The following is a 19586-nucleotide window of genomic DNA, read 5'->3' on the forward strand; positions in this document are numbered from 1 at the left end:
AACAACCATGACCTTGCATTCATAACCCATTTTTATTTTTTATTTTATGAAAAAGTATTAATTAAAAATTTTAATGATAAATATTAATTACGATCAACAAGGATAAATATGTCAATTTAATAACTTAGAATAATTTTTAAGGTAATTTTACCAAATAACTTTAATACTTTAAGTAAAAAATAAGTAATAAGTTTTAAATTAATAATTTAAGATCAATTTAACTTAAAATCAATTTAACTCATTAAATAATAAATATTAGGTTTTACCAAATACTCACTTAGTTAATTGCTTGTTTGAGTGAATGACTGAGAGTTCAACAAATTTTATTAATTTACTTGGTTGCAACAAATGCCATTTGCTACCTTAAAATTGAATTAGAACGGGGTTGAAACAAGTGTGAAAGTTCAATTAATTGTGGGACACAAAGTGTTTCAAAACTGAACATTTGACAATAGCTTCTTAAGAATAATAACAACTAGATTTAGTCTCTCCGTTTTTGAGAAAAATTGGAATGTACATGACAAAACATTTTTTGAGGAAAACCTAAGACTCAATTGAAGGAAACCAGGGGAGAAATTAAAAGTTAAAGATAGTTAAGTTGCTATAATAGATGGTATCAAAAAACTTTGTTTTATTTTTTATACAAAGCTTGAACAAACATATTTACTATACATAGTGTTTAAAATAAATTGAGATATGAAGTTATGAGAAGTTATGGTTATATATAATACTTGAATATGGAAAATTCTGAATGAAACTTGTTATTTATGATTGATATATACTTTGTTATAATGAACTATAATCTATTTTGTTGGTATTAACTTGTTGATTCATCATGAGTGACGTAGAGAGTGTTAAAAGTATTGGTATATCTTATTGTAAGGCACCATGATAGGTGGTCTAAAAGAAAGGTAAAAAGTAATAGGAGGAATGATTCCTAGACGAGAGTCCTTAAAAAAAGAAGGGTAAAGTACTAGACCCAAAACATCATTGGGAAGATCTATACTTGGATTAATGAGGGAAGTGAACACATGTTTTTGTATGAGAGCCCCAAAATACTTTATATATTGCTATAATTGTTATAGTTCATGTTGACACATTTTATTTGAGGGATTTGGGATTCTAGATTCGTAAGTGTGTATAAGGGTGTTTTAGTAAAAGTACAATATTGCATTGGATTTTATGAATTGTCCTTTTGGACTTGACTAATTAATTAATTAGAGCTCAATAGAGCTAATTAATTAATTATGATTCAAGTGGGCTGAATCTTGTGCCTAGATCCATGTAAGGAGTGATTGGATGGAAGAGCATCGGGTAAATAAGCTTCATAGTGTTCTCTATAGTTTTAGAATCTTCCTCGACGACTTCATTGATTTGGGAACATTGAAGGTTTGAGTTTTTACTTCTAGATCTATGTTTATTATTGGTTTTTGATGCTATATATTTTTGTTGCGATAGATCTAGAGAAGCCTATGATAGAATGTAGGCACCATATGAGATATTGAGCCAGATAATAGAGTAATCCGAGGTTCCCAATGTAACAATCTTCCTCCTACCCAAATGTCATATGACGTTCTTTATCAGGTCCAAGGAGAATTTGAAATAGGCACATGAGAAAACTCTGAGTTTCCCATGCATGGAGAGTTAGTGGGCAAGACTTAAAGATACCTATGAATGACATGTTCGTACTTACAATTAATATTATCAAAACGTCGTATCTTAATACCCATATTTTCTCCAATAATATGAGATACTTTCATCTAACTATGACATACCATTACAATGTAGTATATATAAATTGTTAATTTTAATGAAAGTAAATATTTAATGTACTTTAATATCAAGTGTACACTTACAAAATTTATATTTCTTATTAGTGCACATGATATTATTATTATTTTTTAGAGTTTTTCCTAATATTTTCATAGGGATCAATTTTCGTCTCATAGATATTTGCTAATGTATCTTAATATATCCATGAAAACGGATATTTTCACCTTTGCTTACAATAAACCTTGTCTAAGCCCTAAAACCATATATATACATATCTATGATTGGATATTTTTTGTTAATATATTTTGAATTTTATTCAAATATATTGATACATTACCATGAATATTAAGTAGTTTTTCATTTATGGGACTCCATAGTTCATCATAATGTACCTACTTTATATCAACATGTTTTATTTGAAGTTGACATATATACTTTGGGCAAATACCTACCTTTTTTTTGTAGATGAACAACCAATTATGAATGTTGGGAAAGTTTTGTTATCACATCTAATTAGAAGGATACTCGAGAGTGCTAATCCTCCTCCCCATGCATGAGAAAGGGAAAAGGTCAACTCCATTTAGTTAATGAAGATAGCCTTCTCAAAAACTCTCATGGCTTACATAATTCTTGCATATAAAGAAGATGATCTCCTAGATCCTTTATGGGTTTAATCTAGTTGAAAAAAGGAATCACATTGGGACCTTTTCATAAGGATGGTGCCAACTCCATGGATAGGTAAGTCTACATTGAATTCCTTGAGTAAGACTAGAGTTAAGGCGCCTCTCTCCTCCAAAAATGCCAATATGCATTCCTCCAAGCTTATTATTCTTTGTTAGTTCTCATTGTCTTTGTACTCTCTTAAAAATATTCAACTTGGGACACAATACCATGATGTTATTTAGGAATGGTATATAGACTTAGGTGGTGTTTAATTTTTGGTTGAATAGAAAAAGATAGAATATTTGACTTTTTCTATTCAGTTAAAAATAACATTGATATTAACCAATATAATTAAAGTAAACTTGTTAATCAGCTAAAAAACAAACACCACCTTAATTTACTTTGATGTTAGGCTTGAGTCGCATGGTTAAGTACTTGGGATTATTCAATGATATTAATTGAGTGAATGGAACCAAAGGTTCATTGAGGTAAGTGAATTGCCTAACATTTAACTCGCTTTGATTAGAATGAGGTGAGGTAGACACTTTGCCATTACAAGACCTATTACTATTACATGAATCATTGTAATCAAGTTCCACATATTATTGCCAATGTATTAGGCATCAAGGTAAGGGATTAACCTAATTCAAGTCTAGGCCCCTTAACCCTGTAACCCTAAAGAGCTCCTAGCGCCTATTGAATGAGGTTTGGTTTCATGGCAAGTCTACTCCTTAACAAAGATTTTTGAGTCCAACCAATTGGGCTTCGTCTTTGGATTTTATAAAATAATTTGTTTTTCAAAATTGATATAAAATGATTAAATTTAGGTTTTATTTAATTGAATTTGGTTTGATTTAATTAAGTGGGTGTTTGGTAAAACAACTTAATAAATTAAAGTGACTTAATGATTTAATCAAAGTTATTAAGTAAATTAAGTATATTTGGTAAAATAACTTAAATAGTATGACTTAAAGTAAAAAACAACTTTAAGTAATAAATAAAAACAATTAACTTATTTTATAGTTCACATCTTTATTTTACTTTTTTATTCCTATTTGTCTTAATTTTTTCCACGATCTCCTTTACTACTCCACAACCGACTTTCTTCTATAGTAGTTATAATTTATAAGGATAAATATGTCAATTTGATGATTTAAAATAAATTTTGAGTTAATTTTATCAAATAACCTTAATACTTAAATTAATAAGTAAGTAATAAGTTTTACACTAACAACTTAAGTATAATTTAACTTAAAGTCAATTTAACTTATTAAGTAATAAATATTAAGTTTTATTAAATACCCCTAAGTTATATTTTTTAGAATTGTATGTTAATTTAATTTTTTCCTAAAGAGAAAAAAGAAAAGAAAGAAAAAGAGAAGACAAGGAAAAAATAGGAGATTTTTTTATGAAATTTTAACGATAAAGAAACGAAATAATCCCTATATACAAAAAAAAAAAAACTTTCATTTGTAAAAATTATAAATATAACCTTAATTTTTGATATTTTTATTTTTACACTTATTTATTTATTTTTAAAATTTTTTGGATGTGAAATGAAGATAAAAGAAATATGATGGATAATATTTTTATTAAAAAAAAATCATATTTAATAATTTGAAAATTTCAAAATTATTCTAAGTATATAAGTATTTTTAACCCTTTTAAAAGCATGTTTCGAAAATTACTTTGCAAAATTAATACAAGAAATTTTCAGTTTTATCCACCATACTTTACAGGTTGGACTTTCAAAAGGTCAGGAAGTTGCCACGTTGGCAGCACATAAACCATCCACATCATATTCCACCACAAGATGCCACGTCATCTTCAAAAGACGATGCCACGTAATCTGCAACGATTAACCGATAGCCATAATAGGATAAGTGGAGTGGGTGAAGGTAGTGAAGAGAGAGGGGGAGATTGGAGAATAGAAAAGAGAGAGAGAGAGAGATGGCGGGAGCTTCACTGCATTTGAACAGCACAACCGTACTCGCCAGCCTTCAAGAGAACCAACCTAGGGTTCATCTTCCAGAGAAGACGGCGAATCGTCGAGTCCTGGTTTTGGGAGGAACGGGTCGGGTCGGTGGGTCCACTGCCATTGCTCTCTCCAAGCTCTGCCCTGACCTTCGGATCACCGTGGGTGGTAGAAACAGGTAAAAATAAATAAATAAATAAAAGGAAATGAAAACCTATGATTGTGTTTGGTTGCCGAGAAAATGTAGGGGCAGGAAAGGATTAGTGAAGGAAAAATTTTGAGTCTTGTGTTTTAATATTGATAGAGCCGGTATGAGGCATTGAGGATAATTCTATTAAGTGGTAGAAACAGGTAAAAGGGGTACCTGTTGTTCTTTTTTGATGCCTAGAAAATGGAGGGGAAAAAATAATATAAGGTTTTGATTCTCGTGTTGTTTGTTTGGTTTCTAGGCGGAACACGACAATTAAAAAGCCTCACCCTCTTTTTGGCTGCTGAGAAAATGAAGGAAAAGAATGGATTAGAAAAAGAGAATTTTGAAATCTTGTGTTTTATATTGCTTTAGTTTTCAGGTGGTAGAAGCAGGTAAAAGGAGGATACATATCTTTCTGCTTGTTGTGGGAAAATGTGGGGGAAAAAGAAAGTCATTTAAGATTTTGGTTCGGTTGTTGTTTGTTGGTTTCATTTCCGAGAAGAATATGATAATTCCTATCAAAAAAAAAAAGAATATGATAATTGAAAGCATTTCCCTCTGTTTGGTTGCTAAAAAAGTGATGGAAAATGAGAAGAAATATAAAGGAATATCTGAGTCGTATGTTTTGTCTTGGTTTTGTTTTAATAAAGTAGCATGAGGTTAAGGCTCTCTGGTGGTAGAAAAAGCTAAATAACTGTTCATTTTATTTTTCCACCAAAAGAAAAGAAAAGGAAAATTCTAATTCTTGTGTTTTATATTATATTTTAGTGTAAAACTAAAGAAAACAAAAAATTATAGTCTCTTTGACTCCTAAAGAAATGGAGGAAAAGGGAAAAGAATTTAGGTCTGGTTTCTAAGGAAAATGTGATAATGGATATGATTGTGAGGAAACCTAACGCTCTGTTTTCTTGGCAAGAAAATGAAGGAAAAGAAAATAAAATTGTGAGCCTAGTGTCTTATCTTGCTCTAGTTTTAATTCTTGAACTATGAATTTTCTTAAAAGCTTAAGCTTATAGGATTTGATTTCACAATGTATATCATGTTTTTAATACCCTTCCTCATGTGCGGCCCCGTTCTAGTATGTGGAGAGACACATAGGCCCATAGACAAACAACCACAATTAGCCTTTTTTTTTGGATTTACACATGAGCTTAATAAATATTATGCGTTGAAGCTCAAACAGATTACCTTCCATCAAATGACGCTCTAATATGATATTGAACAACCAATTTTCTAAAAGTTTAAGCTTGTATAATTTGGGTCCACAATGTATATCATGCTTTTTAATATTAATAAAACTAGGAAGAGAATGATTCTATCAGGTGGATGCTGTGAAGAATGATTCAAGGTGTAAACTGCTGTTTTTTGAATTTGAATTTAAGATGCTTGAATTTCTCTTTTATACTTAGTTTGGAGGATGTAACATGGATATTTTTGGAATGAAACTGGTTGCAAAAAGAAAGGTTGATCACTGTAACAATATAGATGAAGATGAACTGAATCTCATTTTTCCAGGTGTTGGAGTGCTAATATAATTCATTCTGTGAATAGTGAATCTTTGGTTAATTTGCAAGAGAACCACAAAAAAGGAAATTAAATAAAAAAAGAAAAGAAAAAAAGAAGTAAAGGACACATGGCTACATGCAAGGGGAAGACGATAATCAAAAGCTTTACCAATAGTTGAGATTGAGACTGCTAGATTATGGATTTTCTATAAAACCCATAAAAGAACTACCCTTGGCAAAGTCACTTCCAAAGTTTTTAATAGCCCACAATAGAAAAAAAAATGCATTCCAAATTTCCAAGATCCTACTCTAACAACAAGAGCTTCATAAACAATGTCCCAACTTGCACTTCACAAGGGGACCCATTGCCGATCTCTTATAAACTAAATTTCTTAACAAGGAATATCCCAAAAAATAGCTTTTAAAAAATAAAAGATACTTTGGGAATTTGAGATAATTCTTATGTAAATGCTTTATTGCTCCATTCTAGTTTGAGGTTGAGCACATGCATGTTTGCTAAATCTTTTGGATGTGATGTTCACACCTGTCAAATATTGGCTTTCAATGCCTTGTAATCATACCCAGAAATTGAATAAAATATAAATTTTCAAACCCTTCCTAGCAGCTTTCATTTTGTATGGCATGGCATAAAAAATTGATTCATGAAGATAGACTATCTTAAGTCATCTGAGATTCTTTATGTTTACACCTGTAGAGGTTAAATTGTCTAAATTGTGTGTTACGGCAGGGAAAAAGGTGCTGCTATGTTGGCTAAACTTGGAGAGAACTCGGAGTTTGCTGAAGTCAACATCGATAATGTGAAGTCATTGGAAGCAGCTCTAAATGGTTCTTGGATTCTTCTAATAATTCTAAATTTTTAACAAAGGTCATTTTAGTGCCATAAAATTTTAGGAGTTTGGTTGGCTACCTGTGGTTTTGAATTTGTGAATTTTTATGATTTAATCATACTGTCTTTTTCCTAAATTCTTTGTCACTTTTTCTATATTCTAGTGCATTTGATTGTCCATTATGTTCATGAAAGTTTGTAACTGTATCCATAAAATTGTGGAATCTATAGATCCACTGCCATGGATCCTTTATTTCTCTGCCATACCCCAGATTTCATGGATTTGTACATAGCTGATGTCTGAACTTTGATAAATATTGTATTACATGGGCTGTGTATTTGATTCTATGATTGAGTTGATTGGAATTCTTTTATGCATTTTTTAATGAAGTTTTTGATTCCCCATTCTATTTTGATTGTAGGGATACCTATATATAATGGGAAGTTTTTAGTGGGGTCTTTTTGCTTCTTGAAATAAATTTTCCTTTCCTTTTGAACTAGTTAAATTGATCATATAACAAGACATAGTGGGAACTTCAAACAAATATAAAATACTTTAGAATTGAAAACTTTAGTCATTCAACTCCCAGAGACATCCCTATATTCTGGAATCGGTTAATGCACAAGTATAGTGAGTGCATATCTCTGTTGATATTTCATTATGACTGTAAAAGATATTTCATAAGTTGTTTTCTTCATGAAGTTGAAATTGAATCACAGCTTCTCATTTATGACGAGGAGCATCATCTTTTAGCTCGATTTGCAAATGTGATACTTGGCCTTAGGGGAAAAAAGAAGTTAAAAGAAAGAAATCCTTGTCCTACACTTGCTGGATATGTATCAATGATCACTAGCCTGGAGGGATATAACAACAAAGGAAAACCCCTTATTTAAAGAGAAGTGTGTGTATGCAATTCTATGAGCTATATATCCATATCATTTAAACAGAAGCATTTTTATGTTCAATTCTATGAGTTGCATATGAATGTTTCCATCATCAATATACAACAGAAATAAAAAGATTCTGCTATGGCTATGAAGTCTGGTAGACACTATGGGGGCCCATATCCTAGTTACTTAAGCTTTTAAGAAAGTTGGTAGCTTAACATGGTAGTAGAGCAATGGCTAACTAGGGGTCTTGAGTATGAGTTTCTTCTATTGTTTATTCCCCCAATCTATCTGTATTCCATAATTGCTAGTTGTCTCTCCACAAGCTGGAGCTTAACAAAAAATGATTCCGCCTTAAGGGTAAATAAATTCATTTGGAACCAGAGGTTCCAATATTATCCTAATATCCATTTTGTTGGCTACACATCCTCAGTTCTTCATTCTTATTACTGTTTGTCTTTCTTGTTTTCAAATTTTAATTTCCTTTTCAAGAACATTTTTACACTATTTAGATTCAGGTTCATTATTTTGAATGATTTAAGTTCTTAAAATGAAAATTTTTTTATTAGCATTTTGTGGAGAGTTCATGACTTACAACCACAACTTTTTCACTCTTAGAACACAGCATGACAAGAATGGGATGGTAAAATTATAATTCACACCCATAAAATGAATGATTTTATTCATTTCTTTTCCAAAAAAAGAAAAATGGAACAATCTTGATTGTAATGCTGGGAAAATCAAAAGGTGATGGACATAGAACTACATGTTCTTAGGGATTTCAGCCATTTTTAGTATCCTGTAATAGCATCCTTCAAGCTTCTTATAACTTCCAACACTGAAACTATATCAGCTCCTTTGCAGATGTGGATCTTGTAATTCACACTGCTGGACCTTTCCAGCAGGCAGAGAAGTGCACTGTACTGGAAGCTGCTATAGAGACCAAGGTGAGGAAAATTGTGTTTTCTGCAAATGAATTATTTGGCATATGTATAACATTGTCTTATCTAGCTATCTAATTTTTGTGTGTGTGTTTGTGTTATTAATACTAAAAAAATGTTTTTAATGTCCTGACAGACAGCATATGTTGATGTTTGTGATGATACAACCTACGCATGGCGTGCAAAGTCCTTATTGGAAAAAGCATTATCTGCAAATGTTCCAGCCATAACAACTGGTGGAATTTATCCAGGAGTGAGCAATGGTGCTGTTATACACATATTTATCACAATTACTTAGATATACACAAAGCAGAACAATTAATTAAACTAAATAAAACTGCTTAACCTAGATCTTGACTTATAACTATGGAACTAAAACCAGTTAAACACTTTGTAACAGATCTATGTGTTACCATGGAATGGACATGCGTGGTGTTTTCTGATTTGTCTTCAGATCTATGAGTATCATATATGGGTAGCACACATTACTTTGAACAATTGTCTTGGCTCTGTGTGCCCCACTATTCTAATCAACAAATTGCATTTAATGTTGGATTTGTAGCTCCTTAATCCAAAGTTGAGTCTGTAATATCTTGAATCATGGTCTATTAAAAGGAAATCACGTAAATTGTCTTTTTATGTCTTTTGTTGGCATATATTACTTTTGGCGAACTCAACTAAAACTTAATTGTGCCTCATCGAATTATTTTGACATTGTCTGTCTGAGTTTCTACACAAATATCTTCATGTCAGGGTTTGCCTGAAAGTTTTATGTTCCTGCCAACCTGAGATAAGCCTCTTCTGTCTTCTTCTGTTTAAATAAGGCCTGGCTGAGTTATAAGTTACAAGCTTACATCTCAATATTCACATTTAATTTTGAAGTAAAGCCAGATTTTTTGTTTATATTTGTTTTGTTTTTTTTTTTTTAGAATAATGAAAAGCTTCTCTAATCTGCTGCCATGCTTCTTTCATTTGGATTTCAAATGTTAATTCCTTATCTGACTGTCATTCCAGTAATGGCAGCAGAGCTAGTTCGTGTTGCAAGAAGTGAAAGCCAGGGCAAGCCTGAAAGACTAAGGTGATCATTCCAAATTATTTCTTGATTGCTGCTCCAAGACTTGTTTCCTTGTTGAGTAATGTAAGTGATATCTGAGAAGTAACAACAATGAAAATTTCACTATTATCATTAACTGCTACATTAAACTTAAAAAGGATACATGAATTTAACAGACGCAATAAAAATGAGGAGTTATGTACTTGTGAGTTGAATTTTTTATCCCTCCCTTTCTGGAAAAAATGAACACTTGGTGCATGCAACTCTTTGAAAACTTGAAGCATGGAACATTAAGTTCAAGCATTGAAACAGAACTTGAAAATAAAAAATCTGTTGAGAGGATTCTAAATGAGGAAGAGTAAGAGGCAAAGGCACTGCAGATAGCAAATAGATATGGAATTCCTCCTCTAATAAATCTGTATTAGGTAAACATTTTTCTGTCAGCTAAGCAATTTCCTTTTTGAGAATCTTTGCCATAGTATTGGAGAGGTTGTAAATCCAATGCATGAAATGTTGTTCTAACAAGATATTAACCTGTTCTGGTTCTGGTTTTCTTTTGTTTCTTAGGCTATATGTGTAGCGGAACAGAATCAGCATTACAAGAGCATACTATCATAGGATGCTTCAAATGAGCCTTCCCATGGGTTTATATAGAGCCCAGGAAGCTTCTGGAGACTCCTACACTTAGCCATTGGTGGGAAGAGTGTGGAAGATTCTAGAAATGCCTAGAGAAGTCTACACATCTCTACATTATGATGGGAGGCATGAGAGGAGTCCAGGGCTTTCTAGAGAATTCTAGAGATCTCTTGTACATAGGCTTGTACATAGAATGATGTAGGACATTCTAGAATATTCTTGATTTGTAAGGAACACTCCAAGGTTCCAGAGAGTTCCATTGGTGCCTATAAATAGGTGAGGGCCTCATTTGGCCAAGGCACCACTCAAATCACTTCCTAACCAAGCAAGTGAGTCCTCAAAGCACTTGTAAAGGCTTTCTTGAGTAATAAGAGCTTCTATTCTTTAAGAGTTGCCTACTACTCCTTCTACAACTCCCGAGTCGCGAGCGTCTTAGCCTAACAAGCTAAGCATTGGGAGTAAGGCTGACTTTGCAAGATCAAACGTCTTGACTTGTCTAAGTGCTGCACGAGCTTAGTAAACGACTAAGTCCGTGAGAATACGCTATATTATTGAGTTCTCATGGATTTGCAATTTTATATTATTAAACAGTGTACTAAGCATGAGTGCTAGAATGCTAGGGAGGTATAGGGTATGCAAACAAACAGGAGGCATATGTCATTTTTATACTGCATATTAACAAAAGATTAATAAGGCTACTGCTGGTTCAAATGAATAAGTTTCCCATATCATGGTTGGACATAGAAGCATAGATGAAGCACACTTGTATAATGCATTCTTAGTTGATTAGCTATCAGTTTATTGACCAACTTTCAGTGTTTGAGGGTTCATTCCATATTTCTCAGCTGAAAGCTAGCAGGAATTGAACATCATAATTTCTCTTTCTCTTTAGATTTTTTGTGTTAGTTGGATGAGAACTCCAGGTTCCCATCTTTTTTTTCCCCCTATTTTGTTTCTCCTCTTCATTTTCTCAGTTTCAAATTCTTTTCGTTTTCAATTTCTTAATTGAGATCATTGGCAATGATCAAAATACATATTGGTTAAACTTTTATCCTTTTTCCCCTTTGGCACAATAAATAATAAGTTGTCATCAAAATCATTCTACAGTCTGCAGGGAATCCTCTTCCTACCAGTCTCTTCTACATATGGCCAATAGCTTGTGTTGAAATTTTACATATATTATTACCATTTTACGTGTGCTTTTGATCCATCTACCCATTCTCTTTTTCCATCTTTTCCTTGTCTGTTATAAATCTTCTACCTATAACTGCAGCTCCTCAATGATGTTGTATTTCCTGCCTGCATTTGACTACCATCACAATCAAGAATCCCTTATGTTATCACTTGATTGTGCCAATATTGGGTTGCTCTTATACACTACATCACTGATATCTCCAATTATCCATCTCGCCATTCTCATCTCTGTTGTATTTTTTATTTATTTGATGGGTGAAATTTGTTGGTGCCCTTTTCTGTCTTAATGGAATTTCCATTTTAATTTGGATAGTATACACCAGTCACATATAGCTCCTTAAACCTTCTTTTGACACTAGAGCTGTAGATCCCAGGTAAAAATCCTCCTCTTTATATCCATCTCTTTATGTTGATTTTTCCCCAAGTTTTTTTTTTCTTTTTTTTAAAATTTTTTGATAGGATACCCAGATTGGTCCTTCTGGAACATCTATTGCTTGTCAGTGTTAATTCCAAGTCAGTCTTTATGCATGTTTTGTAATGCAAGACTAAACATACTTTTATGTTGATCTTAGAAAGAAATTATCAAATTCAAATATAACACTAAATGCATCATCTTTGATGGTATCTTTGATTATCTTGAGATGAGCTTAGATAGCTACAAGGGGCAGTTTTTTTACCAAGCAAATGCTTAGGCAATTCACATGATAATATGCTCTTCTCAGATTCTACTACTACACAGCAGGTACTGGTGGTGCTGGTCCAACAATATTAGCCACTAGCTTTTTACTTCTGGGGGAAGAGGTTGTTGCATATAATAAAGGTCAGTTTTGACAGCATTTTCACATTTTTTTTTTTGTATAAATTTCTTTTATCCATTTTCTGTCATGATGCCTGACCATGATAGCTAACTATTTAATCAGGAGAAAAGATCAAACTAAAGCCTTATAGTGGAATGCTCAACATTGACTTTGGAAAAGGGATTGGAAAGAGAGACGTTTATCTGTTGTAAGTTCTTTATGAAAGAAATTCTCCACAACAGTAACTTTTTATATGTCAGTTTGTCCCATTAACATGGCAACAGGAGAATGCCCTGCATTCTAGAGAATTTCATCTTACTATTCAGTGCAATGAAACAGTTCCAGGCCATACCCTCATAAATCTCTGGGACAGTTTTCCAATATTTTTGTGTTCAAGTTCCTATAAATATGGCATTTTGAAATGGTTATGGTTTCCTGATACCTATTAGTTAAGATTATGGTTTTCCTTACTGATAATTACTTCTACTAATAGAGCAGGATTATTTTGAACAAAGAAAAGTTCTAGTGTGGCTTGTTGGCAAAATTTATCTGTGCTAGGTTGGACTATCTCAAGTTTACAACATGGGCATATCAAATGTCTGATGTTTATGTTATATCTGGCTGCAACATACTTATGCAATGGCCATTGAAGAATACAAAAGTCATCTACTGCAACAACAGAAACTTTATTACTCAAAGAAGAGTTACTATTTGCTGCTCCCAACAAAATTTTGCTCTTTCCATTAAACTCTCTCTTTCTAGTTCTTACTTGATTTTTTATCTATTTTTTTTAGCAATGTTACCTCAAACTTAGCTTATGTAACCATCATGTCCTATTCCTTTTTTTTTTTTTTTTTGGCTACAAATACAATAAAATTCATGAACATAATGGTGAGATAAGTCTGCAGCTTTTACAGTGATGTTGATGACAAACAAATCTTCAGAACCCTAAATGGGAACAACACCGCAGATAGAAGTGAATTTATCCACCATGTCCATTTCATTTTTTTTTTCCTGACCCATTGCAAAATTAGAATAGCTGATATACAAACATCATTCTCTATAACCTAAATGAAGTTTTGAAGCTGAAATCATAACAACAGCTTCTTAAAAATTTGTATTATGCCATGTTGAACTCCAATTATTGTTATTATCTTTGTCGGAACTTTTGTGAATTAATAGGGTTCAATTACACACACTTCTTTCTATAATTAGTCTTGTCTGGTTGACTTGTATAGCTGTACTTGTATTAACTTTCTATGTAGCTGTTGTTCTATTTAGTTCCTAGAAATCAGTTCTGTAATTAGGTTGGGATTATTTTTCAATTTTTTTTCAATTCTTTTGTATTTTAAATCGCCAATATAGATTCATAATGGACATATAGAAGGAACATTTTTCTTCATTGCATTCAATTTTTATAGGTAAAGAGTGAGTATGTTAAAATGCTAATACAGGGCCCAATCTTAGTAAACAAGATGTACTCAAGAGATAGCTTATAAAGAGCTAAACAGATAAGAAAGATGATAAGCAAATTAGCGCCAAGCTTGAAGCCTAAAGCTAACCCTGCCCAATTAACATAATCCAGGAAAAACAGATTTCCTTTCCCTAGAGAATCCCAAAACCAGAAATTAGAACTTAAGGAAAGAATCTTTAATCATCAATGCAAAAAGCTATAACCCTTAAAACACTCCCAATTTCTTTTCTTCTAGATACACCAAGATATATAGTGGTGGAAAGTGCTTTTGACCAAACAAGGCAAAGCTCACACAAAGGGTATACTGAGGCACATAGATCATATCTTCACAATGAAGGAGAATATGATTTGCTGATTCCTTATCCTGAATGGATGAGTGACAACAGTACATGAGAATACAACCCCTGCTTATAGGATGGCCAATGGTGAGGAGCTTCACCTAAACTTCAAGGTGCACATGAACCTCATAGAGTTGAGGTTGAGAAGCTAATATTAGATGTTGGAGGGTTTTTTGGAAACTCCCTCTTTAGAGCTTCTTGGTTTTTTTGTTGGGTTTTGTTGGCTCTTTGGCAGCAGTTTGTCAAGTTTTGTCTTCATGTGAGTCTCTTGGAGGATATTTCGTCCTTCTTTATGTTAGTTTTCCTTTTTCTTCAATAAAATGTTCTTGTTTCATATTAAAAGAATTAGTTGTATAGGTAACTTAAGTGTATAGTAGTTGCAAATATTTTACACTAGAAAGGCCGCATATCATGAGAAAAAAGCTTGCATTTTCATTTGCTTTCCTAGATCAGCCAAGTAGGCCATTCCCCTAAGAGTTGAACCACTATTTGGATCCTTTGTGGAGCCCACATAGCTATTGGATCTTTTTGTCTCTTCTTTTCCCAAAGTACTTTTTTGTTGCTTTTGGATTTAGTAATTGCTCTTCCTTCCTTGTCATGATTCATTATTAATGGATTGTTTGTTTCCCATAAAAGAAATTGTCATTCTCATGGTATTTGATTCCCAGTGAGCACTTGCTTCCTTGAATCAACTTCCTATTGGAGATTGGATTGGTTTTAATAACATTGTTTACTATGAATAACATTAGATAGAGCAACTTAATTTTGTTTGACTATTTGGTCACACTGTGAACCTGCTTTTTCTCTAACAACAATTTTATTCAACAAAAACTTGTTTTCAGGCACTTGCCTGAGGTACGAAGTGCTCATGAGATCCTTGGAGTACCTACTGTCAGTGCTCGATTTGGAACTGCACCATTCTTCTGGAATTGGGGAATGGAAGCTATGACAAATCTTCTTCCTGTGGTAAAAGCTCTTACATGAAACCATGTTATTGATTTTTCAATCATCAAGTTACTTATTGATGTTTCTGCCCACATATGGTTTGAATTACCAATATTAACCTTTTTATTGACGACTAATGGTATGTATATACAATTCTAAGAGTTGCATGTTGATTTTTTTTAAAACCAGGTTATCAGCTGCTTCTGATATTAGCCTTGGTAGAGAGAATTTAGTCTAGTTACTTCATCTAGAATGATAATCAATTAAGCCTCTTCTGTTTCATGTGCCTATTCTTTTTTGATGATTTCTCTCATGCCATGGAATGGTTTTGTGGTCCTTGAGGACCATCTCAAGTGGGAATGGGCTCTGATGGGAAGAGGGAAAAAAAGGGAGAAAAAGAAAGCGTAAAAGAAAAAAACAAAAAACATTGCTTATAATAGAAAAGTGTAATTTTAAGTAGGGGTGGCAAATCTGATACAATTCACCAACACAACTCGAACCTAACACTTTTTTCGTGGGTTTGGGTTGAGTATAATTATGTTTAGGTCAAATCTGTGTCGACTTACATAACTCGTTTAATAAATGAGCAGTTTTTGGATCAACCCTCATAACATGAATTTGACCCGAATTGACCTATTTAATAATCGTGCTAATTAACCTAATTATAACTTTAAACTATTTCACCCATATTTGATTCAATTTAAATTTGCTTTTGAATAAATAGGTCAATTGAGGCATAAACATGTTTGGTTTGGACACTAATTATATAGATTTATATAAGACTTAACTCAACTTGATTATTAAACAGAAGGACCTAGTTATTAAATGTGTTAAATGGGTTACATGATGTATTATCCATTTAATAATGAGGTCGTATTTGGGTTTATGTTTTTAACCCGACTGTTATTTGTGTCATGTTTGGTTTGACCTATTTAGTAGAATGCCTCAACTTTGACATGACATGAACATGACCTATCAACACGAATTGTTATCCCTAATTTTAAGTAAATCTTGCAGGAATTTCTGAGAGATAGGAGCAAAGTCCAAGAATTGGTTCAATTGTTTGACCCCATAGTCCGAGCTATGGATGGAATTGCAGGAGAGCGTGTGTCAATGAGGGTGAGATAAATGAACTGCTTTACTTACTTTCCTACCAGTTTTTTAACTTATTTATATTTTGATGAGGGGAGGGGGTGTGGAGTTCTGGTCATTTAATAATATATTATCAAGCCAAGTATTGATTTGTCCTAATTTTGACTGTAGGTTGATTTGGAGTGTTCAGATGGCCGCAATACAGTTGGTCTTTTCAGTCACCGTAGACTCTCTGTGTAAGTCTTTGCTTTCTGGAACTTCGCTGCATGAAACTCTGCCTTACCTTCACTTATTTCTTCTTGGCTTTTATATGCCTTCATAACCTTCCATTCTTGTGCTAGTAAAGCTATATTCTGATGTTAATTTCTTGGATGGATGAAGCAATGTCTTCACTAGGGCCTTGCAATTTGACATAATTATAAGGGGCTTGGTGAAGTTGTTTGCCTTCCCAATCACCAGTCTAAATTGGTTGTTGTTTGAATTAATTTCTTGCATGTTTATTCTATTATAGGTTCTTTCAATTCAATAATTTTATATTGTTTTTCAGTCAAGAAGCATAATGTTTGTAAAATGAATGTGGTTCAAATGAAGATGCTAAGATAGATAAGCGTCACTGCAGATAAGATAGAATGAGAAATTATACACTTTCCAAAGTTGGTAGAGGTAGCTGTGACAGATGATAGGATGAGAATTTCTGTAAGGTGGTTTGACCACATGCAACAAGAGAATGAGTGCAGCTCAAGTGATGTCCAAGTATCACTAATACCTCTGATTTCTGAAAACATCAACTAATACTGCATCTAATCCAAACTACACAGGATTTCTTTCTTTCAGGTTTAAATAATAAAACCCTCATTTACCAATCCAACATTACTACACTTAATTTGCTCCTCCTTGTCTTGTTCCTCCTCCTTGTCTTGTTCCTCCACCTTCATGCTACATCTCCAGAATGAAGGGTTTAGCCTTTCATGGAGTAGTTTTTACACACAGATTTCATAAGAAAATCTATATTAAAAAGTAAAATGGGAGAAGTGTCCAATGTATCCAAAAAAAAAATGTGGAATGAATAATCGTCTCCTCTAACCTAATATTGTAAAGTATTTATATCCTGAACCTAAAAATAACATGTGGCACATTTTCATTGGCCATTTAAACCAAAATATTGTTTAAAAACCCTAAATTGCTAAAAAAAAATCTTTGAATCAAGATTTTCGATTTGAAAAATGCAAGGATCTTGGCCAAACTGGATTCAGCATCCCTGATATCAGAATTCTGATGTGGAACCAATTTCTTCTCAAGGTTGAAACTGTCAAATCAGTTTTGAGGTTTTCCAAATTGAAATTTCGACATGATGCACTGGTTGCTCCTTTACATGCCGTCTCCAAATCATTTTCAAATCAGGAAACTGATTTCACATGCTGCCTTATGTTAACACTTCCATCCTTGAAATCCATTCACCTTATGAAATCTGTTTGCCTTGATTCCAAAATTGATTCCCATGCCTTTGTGACTTTTCCTGCATTTCTCCTCTTTGGTACACTACCAAGGCTCCTCTCAAGCATACTTGTACCTCCATTCCATCTCACATGCTGGGCTTGCAGCAAACATCTCACATTTTCTCCATTGTCTGTCTTTTTACTCAAAAAATAATGTGTTAGTCCTCACAGGTGGTACCAACACAAATATAATCTGAAGGTAGTGATTTGACCCATTTCTCATGTCTAAAACACAGCCTTAACATCTTTGTAAGTATGATTTGGGCACAAATGAGCAACTTAAGGAACAGAGGAAGAATATTGAGTTGAAGCAATGAATGAAAATATATGATAGCTCATGACTCACAGACAGAAAAACTATATAAACCTTTGTCACTTGATGCTGAAGAAGGATTCATGTAAATGATTCTAAGTGGTAAAGATTTAGGACTTTCTTGATTTGAGGTTGTAAATTAGTTGTGAGGTAATATTTATTTTCTTGATCTCTAACCTAGTTATTTTATTTTTCTCCCACAATTGGGTTTAGTAGTTAAAGCCTTTTAATTTGTAATATTACATCTATATCTTAAGATTTTATATCAGTGTGTTTTCTCAATTTAGTTCCATGTCTTATTTTATAAGAATGACATGATATCAGCATGTGTCGTATTCAGTTTCCTTTAGTAATATGAATAGGATTCATATCTTTCAGCTCAGTTGGATTTGCCACAGCTGCATTTGCACTGGCCGTGCTTGAGGGAAGCACACAACCTGGTGTCTGGTTTCCAGAAGAGGTATGTTGACAACAGCACAAGGATTTAAAAGCAGCAGTATTTGAATTCACACACTGTTAACCTTCTCTTATGTTGTTCACATAGCCTGAAGGAATTGCAATTGACGCGAGGGATATTCTTCTCAAACGTGCTGCCCAAGGAACAATCAACTTTATAATGAACAAGTAAAGATTTTCTAATCCGAAAAATCACTTTCTTCACTTAATTTTTATTTGGTTGTAGGTTTGGTTAACCTTTTACTTTCATCAGGCCCCCATGGATGGTGGAAACGGATCCAAAGGAGCTTGGATTGGGGATATACGTATGAGGGTGCTCACAAAGAAGTTCCAAGAACAGTTGGGAAATTTTTCTTCAGCTTTTCAACCCAACCCAGTGGTAAAAGTCTTCAATGTTGCTTTTGATGTTATGGTTCATAGAAGTGGCTTCAAGATCTAATATCTGAAGTGTTTCTTACATCTGAGGTGCTGATAGATACATAATTTGCAGAGAGCTTTACCATTTTTGGGAGATCACATGATGATTCACTCATCATTCTTCTTGAGGAAAGTGATCAAAATATCATGAAACCTTTTATGTGATAAACTTATTGTATTAGCAATTACATTTTATTTCTTTTTTGTAAATGTGTTAGTTCCCATAATTTGATGGATTACTAAAAAACAACATGCAATTCCTTGTGTTTTATCTTCTGGTGAATAAGCTTTAATTTCTTTTTAACCAAAATATGACCATTTCATTCATCTAATCTGGCTGGGAGTGATTTTAAGAGGATTAGAGACGTCTATAACTACAATCACAGCTAATTAAACTGAGCTGAAATCCAGATTGCGATCAAACTTCAATTACAGAAAGAAACATAGCTACTACTTAGACTAAAATCTAGATTGTGATCCTTTCAAACCAATCACATTTTACTTCTGAGATATATGGGGGTTCAAATCAATTAAGCTCCTTTAAAAGCATATATGTCATAACTCAGTCATCCACAATGCCACTCTTTGGATT

General features: G+C 33.1%; 1 protein-coding gene across 2 annotated transcripts; it reads left to right on the plus strand.

Moving 5' to 3' along the window:
• The first annotated feature begins 4326 nt into the window (after positions 1-4326).
• LOC100251769 (uncharacterized) lies at positions 4327-19265 on the plus strand. Of its 2 annotated transcripts, XR_786105.3 has the most exons (14): positions 4334-4589; positions 6855-6952; positions 8706-8788; positions 8919-9045; positions 9797-9860; positions 12389-12486; positions 12587-12671; positions 15118-15241; positions 16238-16339; positions 16484-16548; positions 18500-18581; positions 18666-18745; positions 18831-18956; positions 19068-19265. XR_786105.3 is itself a non-coding variant. In XM_002274645.5 (13 exons), the coding sequence occupies exons 1-13, from the start codon at positions 4387-4389 to the stop codon at positions 18886-18888; spliced, it is 1269 nt and encodes a 422-aa protein (XP_002274681.2). In that variant the 5' UTR covers positions 4327-4386; the 3' UTR covers positions 18889-19265. The 2 variants fall into 2 exon arrangements, 1 of the variants encoding a protein (XP_002274681.2); XM_002274645.5 differs by having other exon boundaries at positions 4327-4589; positions 18831-19265.
• Positions 19266-19586: the final 321 nt, after the last annotated feature.

This window comes from Vitis vinifera, chromosome 6 (genome assembly GCF_030704535.1).
Source record: "Vitis vinifera cultivar Pinot Noir 40024 chromosome 6, ASM3070453v1".
Lineage (NCBI taxonomy): Eukaryota > Viridiplantae > Streptophyta > Magnoliopsida > Vitales > Vitaceae > Vitis > Vitis vinifera.

Excerpts from the sequence above, each read along its gene's own strand:
- LOC100251769 (XM_002274645.5), top strand. The coding sequence starts at position 4,387 with ATGGCGGGAGCTTCACTGCATTTGAACAGCACAACCGTACTCGCCAGC. Across the intron at positions 6,953-8,705 it reads ATTGGAAGCAGCTCTAAATG|ATGTGGATCTTGTAATTCAC; the intron begins GTTCTTGGATTC and ends GCTCCTTTGCAG. Across the intron at positions 12,672-15,117 it reads AAGAGAGACGTTTATCTGTT|GCACTTGCCTGAGGTACGAA; the intron begins GTAAGTTCTTTA and ends ACTTGTTTTCAG.